Below are 21096 nucleotides of genomic sequence, written 5' to 3' on the forward strand. Positions count from 1 at the left end.
CTGGTTCAAGCTGAACACCCCTGACATTAAATTATTTTACAAGAACAAGTGTATTTCACAATAAAACTGGGGGGAAAATGACTCCATCCTAAAATGACTTTGACTCTTTCTCTGCAAGTAAGTATTCTTGTCACTGACTTCTTGTGCTCTAGAATCAGGATTCTACTTGCTCTCCTGATCACCACCTTTGTCTGCAAATTTTCCCCTCATGGCACTTCCAAAGAGAGCAACACACCTCTGCCAACACGTTGGGATGGATCTATCTGGAAACAACCTTGTGTACTGTCTTCTACATGGCTGCCATAAAATCCCTCATGGGACCAGGGTGCCTGGCTCGCTCGGCTGGAATTACCATTCATCTCTGCACTTGTTCCTACATTCTCCCTTTCCTCCCATTTCTCACGGGTACCTGCTCTCTCCGCAAGACGCAGCCACGGACTGGATGAGGAGGGAAAATTACGGCAGAAAGACGCAGGTTCTCTTTTCCAGCACATTCTAATGACTTTCTCTGTGGCAGCACCCGTTTGGGGGAGTTTATCCCAATGAGGTTACCATATCGCCTCTGACGCCAAATTTATACCTGATTACATCCCTTGCCTTGTAGCTGCTCTTACTTTACCAGGTGACAAGCAGACAGGCCTGCATGGCCTGCTCCTGGAGCTGGCTGTTTGTCTTCCAGCCCTGTTCCTTCTTATTTTGGAGGTGTTAGGGAGGCCCCATGAGTCTCCCTGGGAAGGAGTTAGGAGTCACACAGGATGCCAGTTTGCTGTGGAGGTTGAGTTTATTCACTTCTATCCAGAAAAGCTAGAGAACAGAAAAGACTAATAAAGAAAATGAGCGTAAAGAGAATAAGGATGCATGTGGAGTTGGGACAAAGGATACTATTGTCATGGCATTTTCTGTTTCTTTAGCGTATATATAGTGACTAGAGGCCATGTGATGGAGACGTGTAAACAACGCTCACTCAATGAATGTTTATCTCCAAAGAAACCAGATAAATGTCTGGGTGTATAACCCTTGTGTTTACCACCCTACTGCAGCACAGATTTAATGGTGATGATGATGATTCTTATAATTCTCACGTGTGGGTCCTTCTCACAGGGTGCAGCTCCATTCCTTGTCTGTGCCACCTCTGGTACCACGGTACTGGGGGCCTTCGATCCTCTGGATGAGATAGCGGACGTCTGCGAGAGGCATGGCCTCTGGCTCCACGTGGATGTAAGTTCATCTGGGTGTGCATATCTGTTAAACTTTCTAGCCTTTTGGCAGCTTTGGTGGGAAGTTTTTCGTATTCCCAGTAACTAAATGTGAGGTCCCCAGCTAGTTGTATTTAAATGTATATTTCTAATTAGGGGAAATAAATGTGTTGTTTTCTGTTAGGTAATAAGGAAGAAGATCCTGCATTGATGCGCATTTTGTCTTAGTTTTCCAGATTTCCTCTTCTGTCCTGAATCTTTTCTTTGGTCCCTTGGATCTACTGTCACTGAGGCAACACTGTGTGGGGGACACATTTCCTACTGTGCAGTCGAGAGGCTGGTTTTGGATTCGAATCTGCCTCCTCTTCATTTTGACCCCAGCTGTTTGGGTTTTGGTTTCATCTGTAAAGAGGGAAATGACTGACGTGGTCAATAAAGGATCTTCTAGCTCTAACATTCTGTGCTTCCAATCAGCTGGAAAATGCAAAAGGCTGCATGACTTCATTGCATGCCATAATTAAAACAGGTTTTATCTGGATCTATCATAGATAACTATTGGAGAGGGATTGAGATAACTTATATTCTTCACAATTTTATAACTTAAAGGGTTGGCCTTTTTTTTTTTCTAATTAGTTTTGTAGGTCCTAGGGTCGTTCATAATAATGGTTGTCCTAAATTAAAAGTAACTCTTACAATTCTACTTATTTAAGATTAAAAAATTGAATTCAGCCAGTTATGAATGCTTGTTGAGCATTTTGGTTTTCTTTGTGTGTGTGTGAAAACAGCAGTTAATTGGTTTGATTCAACCCAGTAGAAGGAACTGTTGAACTTGCAGTTGAGAGGAACTTTCCTCCAGTAAGTGAGTGGTTTTGTGTCCTCCTTATCAGAAAAAGAAAGGACAATTTTTTTTGACTTACTGAACATTAGGTAACTGAGTATTTCTTTGGGGGATATGCCTGCACATAATTTTATAGTTTGGATGACTTTATGCTTTCAAGGTAAAGTTTCTATGATATAATATCGAAAGAATTTTTCAGCAACTCAAAGTTTTCATTAAATGTATGCTAATATTTGGTAAAAGCAGAAGTAGTAATATAAAGCTCACTAGAGTTATAGGCTTGATTAGTAAGCCAATGGCAATACATCAGGTAGATTATTTGTGACTTCTTTAAGTGGGATTATAGTATCTGTTTCTGTTCACATTTCAACTTATATCTTATTGATTTTTATAGACTTAGAAGCATAATAATACAGTATGTCCTGAAAGATAATATGAAGTGAGTACTTTTGTGACTGTGGAAATAGGGGCAAAATCAAATATATGAGCAGTTATACTTACGGAAATAGGGGCAAAATCAAATATATGAGCAGTTATACTTAAAAATTCTACTCTCATAAAAGAAACATCAAATATAGATTATATGGTTTATGTAAAACAGAGTAACTACAGCAGTTTCCAAATTGGGAATGATATTAAGAGATTTATGGGGCTTAGAAAGAATTGTGATTTATAAGATGTGAATGAAAACCTCTCTAGATTTTCTAAAAATCAAAGGTTGAATTTTTGAAGAAAACACTCTTATAAGGGAATATTTAAGCCACGCAAACTGTTCTATTTGCATATAATAAGCTTCAAGTTGAATGTCTGTAGTATTAGATTAAATTTGACAACTGTTTATATGACTTATTAAAGAAATTAGCTCTAACGTTGAGACAGTACTCACTCATCCTCTAATATTGCAGACATCATTCTGCTGATAAAATTTTATGCAAGAGCATATAACTTCTCTTGAAGAAACTTCATATACCAAGGGTAGTTTATTAATTTTACAGGTAAAAATTAGTAAAATTACGGTGATTACTTTGGCCTGTTCGAATTTTTTTGGCTGTATTGGGTCTTCGTTGCTGCACACCGGCTTTCTCTAGTTGCAGTGGGCGGGGGCTACTCTTCCTTGTGGTGTGCAGGCTTCTTATAGCAGTGGCTTCTCTTGTCACAGAGCACAGGCCCTAGGCGCATGGGCTTCGGTAGTTGTGGCACGCAGGCTCAGTAGTTGTGGCGCATGGGCTTAGTTGCTCCACGGCATGTGGGATCTTCCCGGACCAGGGCTCAAACCCGTCTCCCCTACATTGGCAGGCGGATTCTTAACCACTGTGCCACCAGGGAAGTCGTGAAATTTTCTAAAGGGTATTTTAAAGATCCTTTAAAATATTAAAAACTGGCATTTACTTGATTTCTTTTTAAAAATGTAATTAGAATTGCTTGGTCTTCTGCATTTTCCATAAAACCAGGTTGCCAGGCATATATACCATATCTTATTATTTCTAAGATACACATATTTTGTTTACATTTTTAATATACCTAATTGGTATGTTGATGTCATTTTTTTTTCTTTCTTAGCAATCCACAAAAAACTGGTACTCTTACCTCTGATAGTGTCTGAAATTTGGTTAATTACAATGTATTTTTGAACAACAGAATAAGAAAAACTTCAGCTATGTTAGAATATTTTGCCTCCAGGATTATTCTGTATCTGCGAGAGTCAATGTTATCCCAGCCTCTGCCTGAGACCAGGATTTCAGGGCTGGTCCAGCTCTTCTCTGAAGCAGAGGCTGCGGCCACTGCAAAACCTCACCCTCCCAGCAACACGTCCTACAGTGTCTCACCCACGCTCCATCCCAAGTCCCGGGGGAGGTGACAAACACTGTATTTAAAATCATGGGCTTTAGGGGCTGCCATCTCTACATTCCACCCTGCCTCCACTTCCCATTCAAGATTGGCTCTACAATTAAATTATTAACTAATTACTTGAAGAGAAAAACGTAGTAAAATGGTACTCATGGTGTCTGGCTCATAGCTCAATAATGACATCCGTTGGTTCGATGTTGTTGCGAGCTCTGGAGTGAGGGGGTTATGGAGCGAAGCCAATACAAGTAGGGCACTGGCATCAGGCACGTCGTCTTTCCCCTTTCAGCTCTTTTGTGGAATACATTTGTGGATGAGCTGCTTCTAACTCTGCCTACCACCCTGTAAACCAGTGAACTAATGCCTTGAAAGAGTTCATGTGATTTTAAAACTTCAATCCAGCTCACTAAGATTGGCAGAATGTTGTCTACTTTTTGAGGAGGAAGAAGAGGCAGAGGCCAGTATAGGAGGCACCAGTGAGGGCAGGTGTGTGAGTGGGCAGGTGGAAACGGTGAGAGTGAATGGGCGTGGCTGAGCTTTACTGATTAATCCTTCCCCTTGTTGCCCCTGGTAGGTTCTCAATGCGGTTGGGGGTTAAAAAGATTGAGAAAAGCAGGCAACTTAGAGTTTAGGGATATAAGAGAAGTAAAAGAACCTAATATGTAAGTCATCTTCATGTTCCTGAGGGTCAAGTTCTCAAACCCCAGGTCTGGGGAGCCTCAGTTAGCAGGTTCAGATCACGTTTTCCCAGAGGCTGAGGGCAGCTGCCTCCATAGCTAAGCTTTGGTCACACATGGTCCATCATGAACTCTGGTGGGACAGAGAAGGCAGCAGCAAGGGGACTTGACTGACAATCCTGATCATCAGTCCTTTATCTGGGCATCTTTGGAACTCGCCTGCACACCACCTTCGGCCCACAAACCTTTGGGAATCCTATGGGGTCACGGGAGAGTCTAGTCCCTGGAAACAGGGCTGGGACTAAGGTGAGGCAAGTGAGGTTCCTAGGGTTCATTGGACAGGTAGGTATTATGAGCAAAGGAGAGGAGAGCTGAGAATAAGGAAAGGAAAAGAAATCCCATTGTCAATAAGTCTGGAGGGGAGGGAGGAAGAATCAATGTGAGAAATAAGAAAGTCAGTTTGGTATTTGAAAATTTAGGGAGGCATTCACGCCCAGGGCCATGCAAGAGTCCAACTCTGCGAGTGAGCTGAAGGGTGCACCCTGGGTGACTCGCTCACTTGCCCCTGGGCACAGCCCTGAATGAGAGAGCTGTTCTTAAGGCCACTCTTTACTGTCCACCATTGGGCTCAGCTTTTTAATACTCTGAGGATCATGGAGACCTCTCACTTACTTCCTCCTTCACATCCATGGTGCACACAATCTTGCCATTTCTTTCTGCATGATATTGGGCTCTTCCTTACCTTTTTTTTGGAGTTATTATTTCAGTGTTTTATTTACTGTTGTATTTCTAGCACTTATCTCAGTGTCAGTCTATTTAGATATGTAATAAATATTTCTTGAATTAAATTATTATACTCACTATAGTCATATTAGAATGCTCAAGGTCAAAGTTTGGGGCATAAAGTTTTTAGAAGGATCTTTTTTTAAAATTGCAATATAGTTGATTTACAATGTTGTGTTAGTTTCAGGTGTACAGCAAAGTGATTCAGTTATACATACATATTATATATATATATTCTTTTCAGATTCTTTTCCATTATAAGTTATTACAAAATATTGAGTATAGTTTCCTGTGCTATACAGTAGGTCCTTGTCGCTTACTTGTTTTATATATAGTAGTGTGTATCTGCTAATCTCAACATCCTAATTTAGCCTTCCCCTCCTTTCCCCTTTGGTAACCATAAGTTTGTCTTCTATATCTGTGAGTCTATTTCTGTTTTGTTATGTAAGTTCATTTGTATCATTTTTTTTCCGATTCCACATATTAAGTGGTATCATATGATAGTTGTCTTTCTCTGTCTGACTTACTTCACTTAGTATAATCGTCTCTAGGTCCATCCATGTTGCTGCAAATGGCATTATTTCATTCTTTTTTATGGCTGAGTAATATTCCATTGCATTGTGTTGGCCAAACTTTTTGGCCAACCCAATATATATGAACCACATCTTCTTTATCCATTCATCTGTCGATGGATATTTAGGTTTCTTCCATGTCTTGGCTATTGTAACTAGCTCTGCAATGAACGTTGGGGTACATGTTCATTGGGGTTGCCTTTTAAAATTCTTCTAGGCAACTCCCCTCCTACCTCGATTCTCCATGCTGAGTTCTACCGTCGGGCCAATTGGTCACCTTCCCTAAGATATGATGTTAGTGTAAAAAAAGAATGGACTTTTGTCTCTCAGACCTGATTTTTATTACCTATGAGACCTTGGAAATTTTATAAGCTCCAAACCTTAGTTTTTCTATTAAAAAATTGACATGATGATAACTCTGTTCTTGGTACAACATTGTGCAGTTTAAGTAACCATGGAGAGCTTTCAACATCTCCCGTGCTGGTCCCCTCATATTCCCTCACAACAAGCCTGCTCGATTTCAAGTACCAAACTGACTTTCTTATTTCTCACATTGATTCTTCCTCGCTCTCCTCCAGACTTATTGACTCTGGGATTTCCTTTCCTGAACCCATGTCTCATGATCAGCACTTGTACATCGTGTATGGTAGGATGTCAACACTGAAGGGCTATTGTCTATTTTAGATTCTAAGATTTGAGAGGATATGGACTGTGTCTTTTACACTTCTCTTTGTCCACAGGCAACTCAATGAGTACTATACCAATTTCCTTATAGTGTGGGAATTTAACTCCTAAGCGTCAGTGGGGGACCATCTATTGTGATGAGGTTCTGATCGCCTGGGTAGAGCCAGTGATCAAAATTTCCTAGAGTCCACATTGGTTAACATCGACTTAAAGCATCAAATAACAACTGGCTGGTAAACAAGTACCATTGAAATAACATCATTTTGATTATATAAATATCTCAACAGGCTTCCTGGGGTGGCTCAGCCTTGATGTCAAGGAAGCACCGCAAGCTTCTGCACGGCATCCACAGGTAAATATAGTTTCCCCAGTCACAGTGCCTTTTATTTAGGCTAGGGACTCTCTTTGGCCTTTGCCCAATTAAGTGCCATTTTGAAAACAGGCAAAAAACTAAGGAATTGTTTTGGTTTAAAAAAATCCCAAACTCCTTAAACCGCTCACACAAGGAATCCTTTGGAGCACTAACTTGGACGTGAATACTGAATGTACCAGCATTCTTCCCACCAGTAGAAACTAATTGAGTCTCCCCTCCCTACCCTGTTTTTTTCTTTGTTTAATGTAACAGGGCTGATTCTGTGGCATGGAATCCACACAAGATGCTGATGGCTGGGATTCAGTGCTGTGCTTTCCTTGTAAAAGACAAATCTGTGAGTTTTCCTCTTATGGCCTTCATCAGGCATGGAGGGGGGCAGATTACCGTATTTTCAGAGGACCCAGTTTTGCTTGTATTTTATACCTTGGGCCAGAGGTAGATGACGGTCTTTGGTAAATGTTGATGGAATCAAAAGGAAAGTTGGATAGACCCAGGTAAAAGAAACAAGTGCTTTTGCTCAGGTAATGTTGTGTATTTGATTTAGGTATTATATAATCTCATTACTTAGAGCAAAATGGTCTCTCTCGCCCTCATTTGGATTATATTTTTAAACTCAGTTTTAAACATTGCCAAGATATTTTTTCCCCTTGATTAAGTCCGGGATTTAAGTTATCTTGAAACTTCTCCTGCCTGAGAAAGGAGAGCAGATGTGTGTCATACACTAAATTGAATGCTTAATATACTTAGCTGGGGCTTAACAGCCCCTTTATATGGGAAGATGTTGGTTCAGGGCTGATCATCAAACCCTGATTTATTAGGGGATTGCCTCTCTCAAGTGGTTGGTACTTAGCTTCTGTTGGAACACTGGGGAGAGCTGGAAACTAGTCTGGATTGCTGTGAGGCAAGCAGGCTGAAGTTCCTCTTGGTTAGAGGTAGAAACCCTATGCTTTCTCTGGGTTAAATAAGGATCCTTGTGGGACGTGGCCCAGGCTGGGAAGTGCCACTTCATTCTTAGAAATGCCTCCTCAAGATCTGTGTGCAGCATGTGGGTGATCTTTCTCAGCCATCTGTTTACATTTTTTTCTTAGGGGACTCCCTTTGCCAATGCTAAAGTCATTTTCTCTTTTTAAGGAATTTTATTTCAAATGACAACCATATTTAAAACCTGAAATCTAGTCTCGTATGTGTGGATGGTTACAACTTTCTTTAAAAAAATTTTGTGATATTTACATGTTGGTGCCCTTTGTGTTTTGAGATGACCAAACAGGATGTCCGTCAGAAACTATGAACAGATTCTGCATCTGTAGATAGAGAGACTCTTGGGAATATGAATCTATTCCTTCATGTTTTATTAAGTTGGCTACTATGGACTGCATTCAATGCCATTTAACTTTTATTCATCTAAGTTTTTCAATAGTAGAGTGACAGCATGTTATAACTGAAAGGTGGTTAAAGATTACTATATCATTTATGAATCAAAGAACATATTCAACTTGCCCACAGTTACATATATAGGACATGAAAGAGTTAGGAGTAAACCCAGCTTTTCCTATGGTCTAGATATAAGAACAAAAACATGCCAAGCATCCTTTATGTGCCAGACATTTTACATCTGCTTTCTCCCTAATCGGATAATCTGAATGACATCTTTATCTGTTAGTGTGATGCTCTCAGGAGTGGAAAATTCAGACCCCAAATTTTACGACTCTTCTTTTAAATGACTTTCTAGCTTTTATAAATTTTTCTTGTTGAATGATATTTGGAGTGATTTAGCTAATAATTGATTTACATTCATGTCCTTGAGGCAATTTAAAATTTTCTGGATCATCTAACGCTATATAACAGTGGTTAAAATAATTTTTTTGAAGAATTCATTCCTGGATCTCAATGCAAACTATAGCATCCATGTCTACTCACATGGCAGGAATTAACAGATTAGGAAAATTGCATTCATGGTACAAAGAATGGAGCACTTACAAAAGTTGCCTTTTTTTTTTTTTGTTACGCGAGCCTCTCACCGTTGTGGACCTTTTCTTTGATGAAAGACTGTTTTCAAATTACCTGGAATGCAGAATTGAAACGAGAGGTATGAGATATGACCATCGGCTTAAGTTCTGTGTAGGCAGTTTTCTGTCCCTTTTGTACCTATTTTCTGCCTCTGTTGTTTTCTTTCGTACTTTCATTCATTCTACCACTGCCAACTGACTCCTACATAGGCTGGGCGCAGTACTGATGCTGGGCTTAGAAACAGACATGTTCCCCATAGTCAAAGAGCTTATAATCTCACAGAGGAGACAGTGAACAAAGTGTGCATATTGAATTGTTTGATTACTATTTTGGTAAGTGCTCTGAAGACCATGTTGAACACTGTTGATTATATATTCACCAGCCGTCCTGACTTACTTCCTTCTCTTTCCTGATACTCATCTAATGAGCCCCCCCTTGCAGCTAAGAGTCACTATATGACACAGATATGGCCACTATGATGAGGGAGAAATGTGAAACAAAGGTTTTAGTTTCTGGTAGAGGTGCTATACCCAAGAGGAGAGCTTTTTGCCCCCTTTTCTACCATGAATGCAGAAACATTGTTGTGTCAGACCATGATATAGGGAGCTCTGACAGCCACTTTGTAGCCATAAGGCAATGACCCTAAATTAAAAAGTGAACATTCACAGAATGGCAGAGCATAGTCTTGGATAAGAGTTTTGAAATATTGCACTTAGTATGGAAGTGCCCACTTCCAGATTTTTGTGATATGTATGATAAGTGTCTTTATTGCTAAAACTACTTCTACTGGGTAATCTGTTACTTGAAGCCAAATGCACTCTTATCTGAGACAGAGAACAGTGTGTTACTCAGACTACAAAGCAGGGACACCTGAGAAGTTCCAAATGGAAGGGGCAGCATGTGCAAAGTCTTTAAGAAAGGAGGGTCCTTTTTTAAATTTTAGGAACTGAAAGAGGTTCATAGTTGCTGAAGTACAGAGAGTAATGCTAAAACCAGTATGAGATGAGACTAAAGGATTAAGCAGTGGATGGATCATGCAGGGTCTTAGAAACCATTTTAATGATTCGATGTTCAGAACAATGGAAGAATTTTAAAAGCAAGGAATAATCAGAAAAGATTTTCATTTAAGACAATGAATTGAAAGGGGGAAAAAATGGGTACAGGATGAGAAAAGACTTGCAGTATCCAAACAAGATAATGGTAGGGTATGGAAAAAGTGTGATAAAATTCAAGATATATTTTAGCTATCAACTAGACCAGGCTGAATTCCCAGTTATATATGGGACATGAGGAGGAAGCAGGTATCATGGTTGACTCCCTGAGTAGTGATACAGCAACTGAGTGAATGGTCCTGTGTAGGGAGATGGAGATTGCTGAAGGAAGAGAAGATTCCACAGGGAAATATCTTGATTTAGCATGGGCTATGTTAAATTTGAGACTCCTGTGTGGTATGCAAGTGAAGGTGTCGTGTAGGCAGTTGACATATGGATCCAAAGCTAGGAAAAGGGTTCTGGGCTGGAAAAATATATTAGGGGATTGTTGAATGCAGATGATGCTTGAGGTCATAAAGTGGAATGGCTTGCCTTGGGAGGAACTTTGTAGTGAGAAAAGGATGGAGATCTTAGGCCTGGAAAACTTCAGAGTCTGAGTTAAGAGGAGGAACCAGCAGTGAGAAAGCTGAGTTGGAATGGCCAGGGAGACAGTAGAAGGACCAGGAAAGGGTGATGCTAATGAAATAGATAGAAACATATTAGGAGGAGTGTGACTCTGTCTTAGTGTCAAAGCTTGAGTATCACTTCCTTAAGGAGTTTCCTGACTCACCCAAGTAACTGTCATCTCTCCATGATTCCTTCTCAGAGCCCGTTCCCTTCCTCTAAAGTGCTCATCACAATTTTTAATTATGATTTCTCATGTATTAATGTTCCCTCCCTTAGAATGTAAGCTGTATATAGATAGGGACCATGTCATTATATTCACCACTGTATCCCGCATGCCTAGCAAGTACTCACTGAACGAGGAAAAAATTAAAATCCACTGAAAAAATGAATGATTCAGTAAATTTAAAATCCTCAGAAATATCTGATTTCATATCAGCAGTAACTAGGAGTTTCCACTTTCTCCCCTACCCCAAATTATTCCATCTGAGAGCTCTGAGGTAGCAATGATTAAAATGCTAGTTGATGAGCTTTATTGCCTTAGTCCTAACACAAGGCTTGAGTGTGCCTCCAGCAGGCAATTGATGAATAGTGATTTTAATCTGGACTTACTTCTCCAGTTAATGGAAGGGGGTAACTCTAGTTAAAAGAAAGCAAATTACTTAGCGAACATACTTCTGTTAAGGGAAAAACCAGTTCCCTAATTGTACCTTCAAATCCCCAGCCTTCACAATGCTGTTTTCCTGATTGACTAGCTGGTGGTGTTTGTTCACATTTTTAATTTCCTGTATCCATAAAGAAGACTGCTTCCGAAACAAAGAGCTGTTGCTCTCCAAGTCATACTATCACTGACACTCTGCATGATAGGGATAAAAAGAAAATCAGGGATTTAAAAAAAATCTGTGATTATAAATAGGTTGACTTCAGATGTAAATGCTGGGGCTACATGGTTGCTTTGGATCAAAGACAATTTTGATGCTTTTTTCTAAAATAAAAGACAATACGTCTAAGAATCAGATGCATAGTTGGAGAAAAATCTCAGTATTGACTTTTTGACTTTTAGTGTTTATTGGAAGAACTATTTAGTTAAAAAAAAATCTAACAGATATATGAGAACATGAAAAATGCTAATCAGATGACTTTTTGAGAATAAATAATTCCTCTCTATTTCTACTTATCATCATCATCCAATATTAACTCACAAGGATTTCCTGTTTAACCTAGCAGCTATAGATAATTAAAGGGACATTTTTTTTCTTAGAAAAACTATGTAGATACTAAGGATTTTTTTTATTATGTCCATTTTTATATGTTTATTTCAGAAGTAATTCACCTACATCATAGACCAGAATCAGAAAATTCAGATAAGGAGAAGGATGAAGAAAAAAGATGCCCTTTACAAATATCTGAAGATGCATATTTTCTTAGGCATATTTATATATTTAAATGTGCACATATGTATTTATCTAACATAAAAACATATTTTGATTTTAGCATGCTTTTTCTGTTTCACAAAATTGTGAACATTGCTCCATGTCAATATGCATTGTATACATTTTCCATAGCCGCATGGTGTTCTATCATTTTGATATCTGATAATTAACTAGAATACCTCCTTACACTGACCAACTAGATTGTTTTGATTTGGGGCTAATATAGATGTGGCTGCCACCTTTGAGGCTAAATCTTTGGGCATATCCTTTATTTTTCCCTTAGAATAAATTCTTAGACGTTGAAGAGCCATGATCACCTTTCATGATGCTTTTTAATACTTGTTTCCTAATTTCCCTTCTAAAAAATTGCTTACCTTCTCACTAGCAGAGTATGAGTGTGTGTGTGTGTGTGTGTGTGTGTTAGCTTTTGACATAGCAAGGGTTTTTAGCTTTGTTGATTTGACAGGCAAGACATTTATACACCCATACTTACAGACACGTAACCATTTTCCTTCTCATTTTATCCAGTGATGTACTGTATCTCCTCCTACTCAGGGATCTTCTTTAGCTGGAGGTATTGACATGCAATTCTGGGCTACCTAGGTTTCAAATGTGAGGCTTTGGAGATAGACTTGGAATTCTTTCCCTTTCATCTTCAGTCTAGAGGAGGCTCAGGATGGTCCCAGTTTTTCTTCTTTTTTTTTTGCGGTACGCGGGCCCCTCACTGTTGTGGCCTCTCCCGTTGCAGAGCACAGGCTCCGGACGCGCAGGCTCAGTGGCCATGGCTCACGGGCCCAGCCGCTCTGCAGCATGTGGGATCTTCCCAGACCAGGGCACGAACCCGTGTCCCCTGCATCGTCAGGCGGACTCTCAACCACTGCGCCACCAGGGAAGCCCCCAGTTTTTCTTTTGAAGAAGTAGCAGGGAGAAGAGGAGCAGGGAGTTCATTCAGTATACACTCATTGAAGGTATACTGTGGGCCTGGCACTGCTATGCATGGAGAAAAAATAGAAAAGGAGACTCATACCATCTCCCAGTGTGGTTCCCTAAGAGAAGGCGGGAATTTTTCACTGGGATACCACACCTGAGAAATGTGTTCTCTCTCAGACCCACTTAAATTTCTATCCTGAATGATCATTGATATTGCGAAGGAAAACTGTTATATGCCATTAAAAAAAATGTGCAAGGAAATAAAAAAGGGAGAGAACATGGCTTATCAGAGAAACTAGGACAAACTATGTCTGCTTTGGTGAGGATTTCTTTTTCAGCTCTCATTTTTCTTCATGGAGTTCCTATGGAAGTGCCGTTAGATGGTTTGAAAATACTGAACAATCTGATCATCGAAAACTTATTTTCTCTCATTCCAGAGAACACTCACACTTCCCCTACACACGTACATTATACATTTCTTTGGAATGACAGCCTTCTAGCTAATGGAACAGAAAAGGGGGAAGGTCAGTGTTTAAAACTGATTAGAAAAAAAGAAGCATTTGACTTGAAGGAGAGACATCAGTCTCCTGGGCTTGAGGCTGCCAAAATTATTCTCCAGATCTTGGAGAGTCTTGCCTGAGCTCAGAAAATTCTTCAGCTTTTCAGCAAGGTTGAGAATTTCATGACACTGGCAGAGCTCAACAAATTCGTGGTTGGTAAATAGCCCATTTTCTTTTTAATTGCTGTTTTTTTTTAATTATAATGAAAAAAGTTAATTTTTTCATGAGGCTTTTGGAAATATATATATCACATTTTAAAAACTTCACATGGTATAGTGTCTGCTTTCCTTCCCCATGAGGTAAAGAGAGATAATAATTAATATTAGAATTGCTTGTGTTCAAAACCCATCATATCTTTCTCCACTGAACAAACCAATAAATTGGGTTTTAGTATTTACTGGGTTCATATTGCAATTGTCATTAAGTTTAACAAGGGGATTTGTACTTTGTTTTAGAACCATCCATCATATAGCCTAGTAACTTTGTTTTAGAACCATGCATCATATAGCCTAGTATATTAATTCCTTGGTGAACTGCAGCTCTGAGGGATGTGTTATTGCATGATCATGATTGTACTATGTGATTCCAGTCAATAGTTGCCATCATGTCATAAATGGGCACAAGTCCCAGCAGAGAACCTATCCCTTGGTTCTTGGAATCATCTATATGGTAGACGGTGAGTTACTGGAGAGCAGAAGGGGTCTATTCATTGCTGTACTCCCACTAACTTAGTACAAAGCCTGACACTCGATTCATGCTCAATAAAAAGGTTTCCTGGAGTAAACTTGCTTTGTATCTTTTTCCAATACTATCAAATGGTAATATTTTAAATTTGTTACCTGCAGTAGATCCTTTATCATCACAACCTGATCTCTTTCAAGTCTCAGAGCGTCCCTTCTTGCTAGTTCATAGAGGTTTTTTTTTTTTGAGGGGGTGTAGAAATTGCTTGTCTTATCCATATGGTTTGAGATGTCCATTATCTCCTTACATCCCATTTCATGTTGGTGATTAGAAAAAGTCTACCCTAAACTGTGCCAACGTTTGGCCTTTTATCTACATGCCTCAGAGACCAATAATAAATCAGTGACTCATGCTTTCCTTTTTGCAGAAACCATATTGTCTTTCCCCTAGAAAGTTATTTTTGTTTCAGTGTCTAATGATGCTGTGCTTTATTGGATACTGGACAAGCGGAAGAGAAGCTTGCTTTTCCAGGGCTCCCGGGTCCTCTCTTGACCTCTTCTAATGAACAGAATGACATTCACAATCTACCAGGGTAACGGTGGTGGCTGTTTGTAATGCTAGATCAAGCATCTTGGCCAACAGTTTTCTAATTTCATCCCTGAGTTCCCTCAAACCTTTGGGTGGCTTCCACCTGGTCCTACTGATTGAGCTACATTTATTTCATCAGTTTGACTTGAATGAGTTGGGGTGCTGCCCGTGGTTGCATTTAATATCACCTGCCTGTCTATTTCTGGAGAACCAGAAGACTATGGGAATTTCTCTGATATTCTTCCAGGTCATGAATTTGTTCTTCATAACAGCCATCCCATGTCTATGGGACTGCAACATTTGCTTCTCTGCCATTCATCACAGAAAACTTCAGATTTGCTAAGAAATGACCAAGAGGGAAGAAATAGGAAATTCTACCTTTGTGTCCTTTTGTCATCTCTGATTCCACAAAAACTAGCAGTTGAAAAATATCCCAGAAAGAGGATTCTACTTACAGATTGAATTTTCTCTATCTTACCTTGTAACAAAACTGATTAGGGTCCCATAATATAGGAAGATTACATAAGTTAAAATCTAAAAAAAACCAAGAAACATAAGGATTAGGGCATAAAAGAAAACCTGGAAAGAAGCTAATGGAAAAATGTATGCCATAAGTAGCAAGCTACACCTGCCTCAGTGGGTAGGCTAAAATTTGATTTTAGCATTTTTAAAATATTCTAAGCATCTGCCTTTTGCCTTTACTTTATTTTTTACTATTAACTCACTACACCAAGGCTTTCTCTTCTATTTCTACTCTCTGGTGTGATACTTGAGGCCCTTTTGACTTCTTGGCATAAATCGTTCCATTTGTTTTCCTTTGCACATTTCTAGCTGTCATATTTGTTGTTTTCCAAGGAAGATATCTAAAAACGTATCTGACACTCCTAATTAGGCTTTCTCGCTTTGTTGTGTCAAGGCCAAATAATTTCAGGGAGTCCATTTTTTTGTGGGTTTTTCTTCCATGGCAATTCAAAATGCAGATACAAGTGCATGTGAATAAGAGAAGTATTTTAATTTTATAGATAACTCAGAGGTGGTAAATAGAGATTCATCTTATATAGATTTTTAGCTGTTGTACTTAAACACTAATTTGTACAGAAATTGTTACTGTCATATAATAAAGGAATTAATTGTGGACTGAGTAGAAAAACAGAAACTCTGTAAAATAATTGCCATATTTTATATATTGAAGTTACATACAACTCGTGCATGCAAGCACACGTGCATTTACTCAGCAAACATACTTGCCTTTAGGTCACTATGATGCTGATGGAAAATCATAATTTAGGAAGTTTTGTTAATTGCAAAAGGAATTAGAATCTTCTCTGGTAGTTCATTCTAAGGGCTATTTGGGAGTTTAGATGATATTGATATTTTTTCAATTAATTATTATGAAATATAAGGAAAATATAAAATACGCATGAAATGCATTTATTTAATTTATTTTTATAAAAAGAATAATCAGGTGATTCCCACACATTAAAACAAAGAACAGAAACCCAGAAATCCCCTATGTGCTCCTTCCTGTTACTGACTTTTTAACTTTTCTCTTTAGTTTTGCTTTGTAGTTATGCATTCTCAAATAATTAGTTTACTTCTGCCTTTTTGAAATTTATGTAAATGGAATCATGCAGTATGTATTTTTTGGTTTGGCTCTGTTGCTGCTCAAACTTACCTTACGTCTGTAAGATTCATTCACAAGTTGCACAATCACAGGGTTATTCATTTTCTGCTTTATACTATTCCATATGAGCAAATCACCATTTGATTATCCATTTTGCTGTTGATGAACATTTGAGTTATTCTAATTCGGGACTTTTACAAAATTTTGCTACGAACATTTGTGTGTACATGTCTTCATTGCTTGCTATGTCCCAGAGGTGCCATCTGGTATAATTTTCCTTTTTCTTGAAGATCATATTTAGGAATTTCTTAACGAATCAAAAGGTGGCATACTCTATTTAACTTTGCTTCTTTGAAAATGTCTTTATTTCATTTTTTTCTGGGAATAGAATTATGTCAGGAATTTTCCTTTAAAACTTTAATGACTTTTGTTGTTGTCTTTTGGCATTGTGTATTAGAAAGTTAACTACTTAACTGTCATTCCTTTGGTGGCAAAATAACTTCTTTCTCTGGCTTCCTTTAAGATTTTCTAGCTTTCTTTAATTTTCTGCCATTTATCTATAATGTTATTAATATATATTTGTTTGGTTTTTCTTGCTTAGACTCCATTGTGCTTCTTGAATCTGAAGATTGCCATGTTTCATAAGTTTTAAAAATTCTCCATTTAATTAGCGACCTTGTCTCCTTTCTTTTCTGGCACTCCAATTAAATGCATATTAAACCTTCTTACTGTTTCTTCTCTTACTGTAGTTTGTAAGTTTCATAACTTTGTCTTTCCTTGTCTCCTTGCAGATAATTTTTAGGGCCTATTTGAAATTCACTGATTCTCTCTTCAGCTGTGTCTAATCTGCTATTAACACTAGCCCTTGGGTTCTTACCTTATTATTGTCTTTCTGGTTTCGTAGCATCAAATTGAATCTTTTTTACATATAGAAGGTCTCTAGGTTCTTGTTGACATATTTAAGATCAGCTTTTATCTCCATGAACATTCTGAACATAGATTCACAGTCTGCCTCTGCTAACTCTAGTTTCTGGATTCCCACAAGTGCTATGCCTATTGTTTCTTAAGTCTGTGAGTCCTGGCTCTCATTGTCTAGAGAGGTACCTTACAATCCTTGATGGTTTACTGAATATTTTATTTAAAAATTTACCTTCAGGAATAATTTGAAACTAGAAGTGAAGCTCTCTTTCTTTACAGAGGATTTTATTTTCATTCTCTGGGCATCTAGGGGGGGATTAACAGTCCAGGACCAACGCTTAAAGATTCTCTGGATCTTCAGAGTATAATCTTGACCTCTCTTTCCAGTGGAGACCTTTGGGTCCTAAACAAGAGAAAAGATTGCTTTAGTGCTCTCGTTGCATTGACCACCTTTGAACTCTTTTTCCTGAAGCCCATGAAATGCCTGCTAGGAGGAAAAGTGATGGTGATACTCCAGGTCCCCGCACGTGGAGGACACACTCCCCCTTCCCTCACATCTCCCCACTCTAGCTCTTGTCGCAGCTGCCCTTCTGAGTCTGAACATGCCCCTGGGGTGGAAGCATCTCTGGCTCACCTCTGAGCTCCACTCCTCTCCTGTACCTTCCAGAAGTTTACTTCTGCCTTGTGTAGGTCTGCTACGCTTTTTATTAGATGCAGTTTTTATGTTTTTTTCCAGCCTTTCTTGTTATTTTCCGTAGGAGCATTTCGAGTTCATCTAGTCTTTTATTACCAGAATTGAGATATGTCAGGCTTTGGCCTTTTAATAATCAGCTGCTGTTCGGTGCTGCCAGTGGGGATGAGCATTCGTTAATTTACTCACCCTTTCATTCCACTTGCAAATGTGTGCAGCCTCTTATGTGTTACTTGAGTAAGACATGCTCCCTATCATAAGTGAACTCAGGGGATAGTAAGAAACAAATTTTAAGTAAATGATTAAAATATAATACCCGTATTTATGTAATAGGGTAAAAAGCAGGTGTTTTGGAAATGTAGATCAAGTGAAAGAACAATGCTGCTGAAGAAGCTGGTCTAGAAAACTTAATTGAAACAGAGGTGACCTTTAACATATCAGTTATTGGTATTTTCTTTCCATTTTTAAAGCAATATAGGATCAAAATAGCATAGTGTCAGGCATAATGAAGAATATAAAAATTACTCGCACCCACCAAAGTTAAATCATTTAAAATTTTCTTGATAGATGAATATTAATATGTTACTGTATCTGTGTTGATATAGATTCGTGTATTTTGCTTCTATAACTAGCATCTCCTTTCTTTACCCATTCCTACCCCCTCTCATTATCTAAAAAACAGAGGCACTTGGGCTTATAAAATCTTCATTTAAAATTATTCATTTGTTTAACTATGACCACCTTACCAGATTTCATATTAGTTCTGAGGGATTTCAAATTATTCTCTTGCATTTTATAAATATATAATAATATTAGTATATAACTGTAATTTTGTTTGCTGTCTAATATTCTAATATATTTTGTTTGCTTCATATCAGTTGCAATTATAATGCACTGATAAAATTTCCAAAAATATGTTCAGTAATAATAGTAAATAGAAGGCATTTTTATCTTCTTTGTGATTTTATTAAAGTTGCCTTAAGATATACATTCTGTATAAATCCTCCTGAGAAATGATCTAGGAATGAGTATTGAATTTTACCATATCCCTTTTTAATATCTGATAAGGTAGTTCTATCATTTTACTCCTAACAAAGTTAGATGTGTGTTCATTGATTTTCTACATTACTGATTAACCTCATTTAGTTGCAGTAAATTGCTTTAATGTATTAATGGATTTGAATACTTAGATTTTGGCCTCTATATACATACAATTAATCTACTCTGTGTGTGTGTATGCATGCGAGTATGTGTGCATGTTATCTTGGTTGGATTATTTTGACTGTCAGCTTTCAACTGTCTTATTTGTTTTAGAATAATTCTGAGAGCATAGAGATCATCAGCTTTTAGAAATGGTGAGAAAAATCAATCATAAAACTCTTGTTCAGGGCTTCCCTGGTGGCGCAGTGGTTGAGAGTCTGCCTGCCGATGCAGGGGACACGGGTTCGTGCCCCGGTCCGGGAAGATCCCACATGCCGCGGAGCGGCTGGGCCCGTGAGCCATGGCCGCTGAGCCTGCGCGTCCGGAGCCTGTGCTCCGCAACGGGAGAGGCCACAACAGTGAGAGGCCTGCGTACCACAAAAAAAAAAAAAAAAAAAAAATTCTCGTTCAGAAATTTGGAAGGAGATAATTATTTTCCCATTTTATTTCAACTGTTAAGAATTTCATGCTCTGCTTGATCAATTTCAAGAACATTTTCTCAAATATTTAATACATTTTATTGAGATTTTCAAGTATATTAGTAGAATCTATATCATTTCATCATTTTCATCTAATTTTTACCTTATATCCTTGCCTGAAGTCTTAATTTTTAAAATATTTTTTCTTAGATTGCTTACCTTATCTTCTCTCCATAAGAATCACTTCTTGCATTTATTTTTTCAAGTCACATCTTTATTGTTTATTTAATTGTTATTCATTTACTCCTGCTTCTTTATGTTTTTGTTCTGTAAAAATGTTATTTTACATTTGAGGGCAGTTTTGGCTCAGCTCCTTAAATTTTGTTTTGGAGTATTCTCATTTAAATTATTTCCCAATTAATCTATAATCACAGTGTTGATTTACTCTTCGAGCCAATGGTGATTTATAAAAGTAATTTTAACTTCCCAAGTGCTTAAGATGTGTTATGAAATTCTGGTTTGTTTTATTGTAGTCAGATAATCAAAATGAAAGCAGAAATCAAGAGTGATGAATTTTTACCTTTTAAACTCAAAAGTTGAAAGGACATCTTATCATCCAGAATCCACTTTTAGTTTGCATTTTCTTTCCCAAGCAGATAAACAGTCCTCCAGTTTGGGGGGGGGGGGGCGCGGGGAGAAGAGTGTTTGAAGAAGAACCAAGTGTTAAATATAAATAAGCAAACCCAGGGGGTTCAAGGAAAACCAGAACTTCCCTGTAAATAGAATATGTGGGTTCTTTCCTTTCTTGGCCCAAGTTCTAGGTGAGGCTCAGAGATTTGGGAAGGCTCCCTTCTCCCCCACCTCTCATGTCAATCTGGAAAGCAGAAATTAAATAGAGATGGGAAGCGGGTATATCCAAGGCATGAGAGTGCCTGAGAATACCCCCAGTTCTCCTGTAGGCTTCACAGTGGCTGGTCGGAAAAGCAACCGAAAGTGACTGAAAATGAATGGGGGGCACAAGGGAGACTGGAAATAGGGTCAAGAAGCAAGGAGCATGACTCGTGATCTGACCACCACAGCCCAAGGCAGGGTTTTACACGTAAGCAGGAAAGAGCAGCTGGAAAGAGCTAGAGATGGTCAGGTGGTCAGCACAAGGACAGCGGTGACCACACTGCAGAAACAGATGTCCCCTCCTTAGCTTCAGTCGGCAGATTTAGCAATTGAAAACATAAGATGCACAGTGAAATTTGAATTTCAGATAAATGACATGTTGTCATATTTTAGTATAAGTATATCCTAAATATTGCATGGCATAATACTTTTACTAAAAATTTTGGGTTTTAGGAATTTATATGAAATTTGTATATAATTCAAATTTAATAGGTGGTTTTGTATTTTATCTGATAACCCTCCTTAGCGGCA

At 38.4% G+C, this 21096-nt stretch overlaps 1 protein-coding gene across 1 annotated transcript in view; it reads left to right on the forward strand.

Annotated features, from left to right (window-relative positions):
- Positions 1-21096, forward strand: part of GADL1 (glutamate decarboxylase like 1) — a 147491-nt gene that overhangs the window by 21515 nt on the left and 104880 nt on the right. The window contains exons 8-10 of the mRNA XM_065885240.1: positions 1102-1218; positions 6883-6947; positions 7221-7302. Coding sequence (XP_065741312.1) covers positions 1102-1218; positions 6883-6947; positions 7221-7302 — 264 coding nt within the window. The remainder of the gene's footprint in view (positions 1-1101; positions 1219-6882; positions 6948-7220; positions 7303-21096) is intronic.

This window comes from Phocoena phocoena, chromosome 10 (genome assembly GCF_963924675.1).
Source record: "Phocoena phocoena chromosome 10, mPhoPho1.1, whole genome shotgun sequence".
Taxonomy (NCBI): Eukaryota; Metazoa; Chordata; class Mammalia; order Artiodactyla; family Phocoenidae; genus Phocoena; species Phocoena phocoena.